A 6,883-nucleotide genomic window follows, 5' to 3' on the forward strand; every position below is an offset into this window, starting at 1 on the left:
CACTGCAACGCTCCTGCCATCCCACTGCAACGCTCCTGCCATCCCACTACTACCCTCCTGCCATCCCACTGCAACGCTCCTGCCATCCCACTGCCGTCCCACTGCCACCCTCCTGCCATCCCACTGCCACCGTCTGATTGTTAGAAATAAGACTGTAGCAGTTGACTAGGGCTGTTGTCAAGACCAGAAGTCAATCTGGCGATCCCGACCTCCCTTTATCCAAATGAGGAGACAAAACTCAACATTCATTGATTTATGGCTACAGTGATTCAGAAACCTGCGTGTTGATGAACTGCCATTAATACTGAGAAGAATTTGAAGCAGACAGAACACTGTGCTTGCCTGAGAGAAATATTTGTGTTTACAAGTATTTATTTGTGAATCAGGAGCAAACTAAAAAAAATTCTGTTTGCAAAAGAGCTTATTCGTGATGTGGGTGGGGCCACAAGCTGCCTGCTCCAAACCATTCTGATGCATCAACTTGTAGACGACTAGATCCATGTAAGTCTTTGTTTTCTTCGTCTGAGCTCAACCAGACGTTGAGGGTGTGAGGGGCCGTAAGGTAGCAGGAGAGCATAATAATAGGTGACTGGAAGTGGGGGCGGGGTCACCCCATGCAAACAGCTCCACCCACAACTAGAGCGAAATATCTAACGAACTCTTGCTGCTCTGCAGAAACTATGTCCAAGACGTTTTTTTTTATATTGACTAAAAACTGGCATAATCATATTTTAATTAGTACTAGGAACACTTTTAAAATAGATTTAAAAACTAGGAAAATACCAAAAGCTATTAAAAAAAGAAAGAACTAGACATGAAGATCTCCACTTTTTTCCTGCGCTGTTTCTAGATTTAAGGACGTGTAATTTATGACCTTTTTACACCAAGTTAGATCAAATTTAAGACCTCACAGAGAAAGAAATTGCACATCATTTCATTAGGGGAAGTATTTGAAGCAGAGAAAATACACATCATTTTAATATGGGTATGTAAACATACAAAAAAAAACTAATAAAAAACATCAATATTGTGTTTTCTTTCATTTCTCTTCATTTTGCGATCAAGGCTAAAAAGGATCTGGTGTCCTCATTATTCATTTTTTTACACAGTATAATCTTTATCAATTATTTAGAGTAAAATTGATCATACAGCTACAATTAAAACATTTAGTAGATAATATTACAACAATTTCTGCAAAATCTATTTCATGTTTGGTTTCTGTCAGTCTTCAACGGAACATTCAACCACAGATTTGAGTTCCTTGGCCAAGCGGTGAAAAACGATTTATGGCCAGCTTGCAATATTGCATTTTGTATCCCATTAACCTGCTTAGAATTTGAGACAATTTAATGTCTTTTCTGTAAGTATTTAAAGATTTTCCCTGTTTTTGTGTTTATTTACTCACCTGATGTCCAAACTCATGTAAGGGATGTGCTGATCTCTGTCCTGCTCGCTGTTGTAGAACAATATATTCTTACTGCTTACGACCACATACTGTAAAGGAAATGAATGCAGGGATTTTATATGACAGTTGGTGAGAGATAAGACTCAAATCATCAACTAATAGAAGAGTTAAGAGTCATTACTTTTTTGTCCCAGCCAGATCGCTTTGAACTCTTGAGAGGAAGTGAAACCCAACCCTCCAGTCCGGAGTCTGGAGAGCAAAGAAAACAGGAACAGAAAAGGGAGATCGGCTTTTAATCGTGGGAATTGTTGCAAAACATTTGACACTTAAGGTGCTTTCACACCGAATGGGATTTGCGTGGCGAAGGCGGCAAGTTTCAATGTTAAGTCAATGATACAAACGCGACATGAAACGATCTGAAGTCCCGCGGCGCTAAGATCTGGGATCAGCTCAGTTTGAGCGGCGAGATGTGAATCGGGCGGCACAGCTGAAATTGAAATATCTGAAGTTTGAGAGTTGAAGTTTGTGTGCGGAGGCTGCCTGCTCGGGCCTCATTAAAACATTAAAAAAGAAAAAAGGGAAAAAGGTCTCATTATTTTATTTTTTCCGAGACTTAAGAGCCTTCAAGCTCAGCCACAGAGACACAGAAACACAGTGGAAGCGGCTGTCATAGAGACACAGCCCTCTGTTAATGCTAATAATATAAACCCAAACATGGAGACACGATTCCATACATTCTAAGTGAGATATCCACAGACACTGTTCCTTATAGCGATCATAATAAATGCATTAGCTCCTCCCACATGCGGCCGCAGCGTCAAACCCAGGAACACATTTTTTGACATGCGACGAGCAGCGAATTCGTCGTGCGATGAAAGAGGGGCGGGGCAATCAAATTTATTGCGTGAATCGCGTTCGGTGTGAAAGCAGGAGAATTATAGAAGTCAAACATTTATCTGGTAAAATAGAAAAAAAAACAAACTAGAAATGCATGTTTTAGTGAACCAACTCCACACAAATTTCCTTCATATGACCTTGTGGTGCAATAGAACATTTCAGCAAAAAACACTTAGACAGTGTGAGTACAGTAAACATTAGGAAGGATTAAAGCAGGGATCCCCAAACTACGGCCCGCGGGCCGCATCAGGCCCTCCTCCGCATTTGGCCCGGCCCACAAAACACTATTATCAACCCATACATTTTTTTTTCTTTGGTCAATCTGGCCAATCGAGACCCAAATAGAATCTGACATTTTTTGACTTCTACAGTCTGAGGTGTGACGGGAGAGGATAGAATATTTATTGGTTTAATTTTGTGAAAGCTGTAACATTTCACATTATAGTGATTCAATTTTTCTTCATTTCTTTATTGCTATTTTTCTTTCGTACATTTTTTGGATGTCCTTAGCTCTTCAACACTTTCCGCTATTAGAATATTCAGCTCCTTCAAAGCTAGTTTGTTTCACTGTTTTGGAAGTTACTAAGGATTTATAGGCTATTTTGTGGTTTAGTTAATATTTTAGTTACGGGGTAGCTGTTTCAGCCAATTTGGAATTTTTTCAGTTATTTTGGCTAATTCGGAATTTAGCTAATATTTCAGCTACATGTTAGCTGTTTTGGCTAGTTTTTTTTGTTTGTTTTTTTAGGCTAATTTGGCACTTCAAAATGTTTTAGCTAGATATCAGCTTCAGCGTTTTCAGCTATTAGCTTGAGCCCTTTCAGCTATTATTTTCAGCAGTTTCAGCTATCAACTTCAGCCTTTTCAGCCATTAGCTTCAGCGTTTTCAGCCATCAACTTCAGTGCTTTCAGCTATTAGCTTCAGCGTCTTCAGCCATTAGCTTCAGTGTTTCCAGCCATTAGCTTTAGGGTTTTCAGCTATTAGTTTCAGCGTTTTTAGCTATTAGTTTAAGCATTTTAGCTATTAGCTTCAGCGTTTTCAGATTTTAGCTTCAGCGTCTTCAGCCATTAGCTTCAGTGTTTCCAGCCATTAGTTTCAGCGTTTTCAGCTATTGGTTTCAGCGTTTTCAGCTATTGGTTTCAGCGTTTTCAGCGATTAGCTTCAGCGTTTCCAGCCATTAACTTCCGAGTTTTCAGCTATTAGTTTCAGCGTTTTCAGCTATCAACTTCAGTTTTTTTCATCTATCAACTTCAGTGTTTTCAGCTATTAGCTTCAGCGTTTCAGCTATTAGTTTCAGCGTTTTCAGCTATCAACTTCAGTTTTTTCAGCTATTAACTTCAGTGTTTTCAGCTATTAGCTTCAGCGTTTCAGCTATGAACTTCAGAGTTTTTAGCTATTAGTTTCAGTGTTTTCAGCTATCAACTTCAGTTTTTTTCAGCTATCAACTTCAGTGTTTTCAGCTTTTAGCTTCAGCGTTTCAGCTATTAGTTTCAGCGTTTTCAGCTATCAACTTCAGTGTTTTCAGCTATTAACTTCAGTGTTTTCAGCCATTAGCTTCAGCGTTCTCAGCTATTAGTTTCAGCGTTTTCAGCTATCAACTTCAGTGTTTTCAGCTATTAGCTTCAGCGTTTCAGCTATTAGCCTCAGTGTTTTTAGTTATCAATTTCAGCATCTTCAGCTATTAGCACTAGAATCTTCAGCGGCCACATTAAATACTATATATCTAGTTCTTGAAATGTTTTGGAATTACTTTTTCTATGAAGATTACAGAAATTAATTAATTAAAATTCGGCTATGTGTGGTTTTATGGAAAACTGTAAATGCTTAAATTTAAGTTGTGATTGTTTCACTTTTTCTCTTAGCCTACAAATAGATCACAGCCCCCCATCAGAGAAGAAAACAGTTATGTGACCCTCATTAGAAAAAGTTTGGGGACCCCTGGATTGAAGCACAGCAGTGACAGAGAAAGCAGATTAGTTTCGGGGTTTGCGTGAATTCAGAGAAAAAAAGGTTAATATGGAGTCATATTCCATCCCTATCTCAGGTCTGAACCGCCATGCAGGTTCACCTCTCGGTTCAGGCTCAGGGGACGGTTCATAGGGGAGAGCCAGGGGCCGCTGGCCCCGCCCCTCAGCATCTTCTTCATCTTCATCATCCTCAGAGTCAGAGACAAAGGCAGCCGAGTGAAGTCTGGGCCGCGTGTCAATGCAAACGGATTTGTGAGTGCGCTGGTAGGTGAAGGACATAGACTCTGAGGTGTGAGAGTGAGTTATCCGCACTGAGGAACGGCGAAATCAAAGGAAAAGTGAAAAGAGAATGAGGGAAACAGAAAAGGGAAGAAGTGAGGCTGTAAAAAGATGAAAGACCTGGGTATCCATCAGCTGCTTCCACGTCGTTGCCGCTGCTGATGCTGGTGGTGTCCAGAGAGTGGATGCTGAGGGAGGTGATCTGGGACCGGAGGCGCTCGATGTCACAGTCTTTGCTGTCCAACGCCAGCTTAAGCTCCATACGCGCCTGGCTCTCCTCTGCTATCAGCTGCAAACACAAGTCTGAGCGCGTCACAAACATGTCACCCCTTTCCCAAAAGCTTTTTATTGTTTCGTTTTTAATTGTCTGACTGGTGCAAAGCCTCAGGATGCAGCACGGTTTTAAGAAGCAACAGCTTTTCCCAGACAGATGTTTTCTTGTATACATTCTGAGGGTATTTTTGGCCGCGTGGGCACACTGACCGCCTGCATATCATTCAGATCCTTCTGATATTTGATGATGGTGGTGTCGAGTTTCTCCTTCTCCGCCTTCAGCTGAACCTGCAGCTTCCTGTTCTCCTTGTCCTTCTTGAGGATCTGCGTATCGATGCCTCGGTGGCCTCCCCGTCCCTTCTCCCTCCTGTTCATCACCTCAGTCAGCTTGCTTACAGCCTGACAGCGAGAAAAACAACAACTTTACAGCAGAATTCACTTTATGATAAATATAAATGCTGCACATGTGAATTTATTTGTACTCATTTGGTCACAAAAATCAGACAAACCTCCTTCTTGAGTGTGATTTCATTCTTTAGCTGCTTCTCAAAGGACACCTTCATGTCCTCCATCTCTTTCTCCACCTCCTTGGCTCTCAGGAGCTCTGCAAAAACGTACATTAATATTAATCTTAGCATATATTCTCAGGTTTTCTGCAACTAATCCATAATTTACAGGACCTTAAAGACTAATGTCCTGTCGGCGCAGAAAAAAAAAATCATGAAAGGACATTACTGGCTTCTTTTATAACAGTTTTACAAGCTTTTTTTTAAACAAATTTTCCTGGAAACCGTTTCAGTGGAAAAGCTCTTTGAGGGTATTAATTCAGGGGGAGACTCACGTTGCTGCATTTCTTTGAGTTGGTTGTTGAGTTCTTCCTTCTCACTGGCCAGTTTGGCGACGTCCTCAGTCAGGGTGCGATTGGACTCTTCCAGCTTAAGGTGGAATAAAAACAAATACAGATTCAAACTATTTTGAGTGAAATTTTCGACGCAGCACTGTTGTCTGTATCCTGATTGGCTGTTGAACGTGCCATGTGGAATGCCTGCAGTTCTTGAGCAGATTGTTATTTTATTTTTATAAAACTGCCATTTTTTTTAGGAGTTTAAACAGAGAGAAAATGTTCAAATGTCCACTCCAAACATCTTTTGAATCATTTAAAAAGCATTTCCAGTGGTCTTTTAATTATGATTATACCATTTTTTTGCCTAAATCAAAAAAACGGTGTCATTTTCTAGGGTATAATTTCTGCAGGATTTAATCAGAAATTCCTCCTATAGTTCTGTTTAGGGGGATTTTTATTGAGAATATGTAAACTCAAATGCCAGATTTTTCTTTCAAATGTCATAAATCTGCACAGTAGCAGTTTTCTCTCCCTCTGGAGTTCATTAAAGAGCTGCTGTGTCTTCACTGCATGTCCAGACTTCAATGATCTCACCAGGCTGATGGTGGCCTCCTTGTCACCAAGCTCCTGCTTGTGTCTGGCCAGCATGTCTTTGATTTCCAGCTCTTTCATGATCTTCTCCTTCTCCAGTTGGGAGAACTGCTCCTCGACGACGGAGCGGGCCAGGCGCTCCGAGTCCGCTTTGGTTAAACTGGATTCCAGCTGTGTGGCCAGAGAATCCCTGATGGGATGGAAAAAATAAATAGATAAATACTCAAAAACTGTTTTATCCTACTAAACCTGGGCAGAAACAGTTAGAAATTATCTGTTTAGCCTCTTGACCATTCATAAAAGAGTCGATGACATTTCGTCGTTGGCACCATTTGAAGCGACTGAATCTTAAATAAGAAAAAACAACGAGAACTTGGAAAATACGCAGCAAAGAAAAGTAACTGTGCAAACAACAAAAGAAACTGCAAAATAAAAAAAACAATTGTTACAAATAAAAGAAATGTTAAAAATAACAAAAAAGCTGTTGCGAAACAATGAAATTATGTTGCAAATAAAAAGAAATGCTACTGTAAATAAACAATGTTGCAAAAAATCAAAAGAAACGATGTTGCAAATAAAAGAAACAATGTTGCAAATAAATGAAACTAGGGCTGTCAGATTTGTCG

The 6,883-nt window shown here is 40.2% G+C and overlaps 1 protein-coding gene across 1 annotated transcript in view; it reads right to left on the reverse strand.

The window, feature by feature from the left end:
• Positions 1–6,883, reverse strand: part of LOC112158227 (rho-associated protein kinase 2) — a 41,070-nt gene that overhangs the window by 5,098 nt on the left and 29,089 nt on the right. Inside the window, exons 22-28 of the mRNA XM_024291478.2 lie at positions 6,261–6,447; positions 5,664–5,757; positions 5,332–5,426; positions 5,033–5,221; positions 4,670–4,838; positions 1,587–1,654; positions 1,406–1,494 (exon numbers count right to left, since the gene is read on the reverse strand). Of these exons, the coding sequence (XP_024147246.1) occupies positions 1,406–1,494; positions 1,587–1,654; positions 4,670–4,838; positions 5,033–5,221; positions 5,332–5,426; positions 5,664–5,757; positions 6,261–6,447 (891 nt within the window). The remainder of the gene's footprint in view (positions 1–1,405; positions 1,495–1,586; positions 1,655–4,669; positions 4,839–5,032; positions 5,222–5,331; positions 5,427–5,663; positions 5,758–6,260; positions 6,448–6,883) is intronic.

Source organism: Oryzias melastigma, linkage group LG24, assembly GCF_002922805.2.
Source record: "Oryzias melastigma strain HK-1 linkage group LG24, ASM292280v2, whole genome shotgun sequence".
Lineage (NCBI taxonomy): Eukaryota > Metazoa > Chordata > Actinopteri > Beloniformes > Adrianichthyidae > Oryzias > Oryzias melastigma.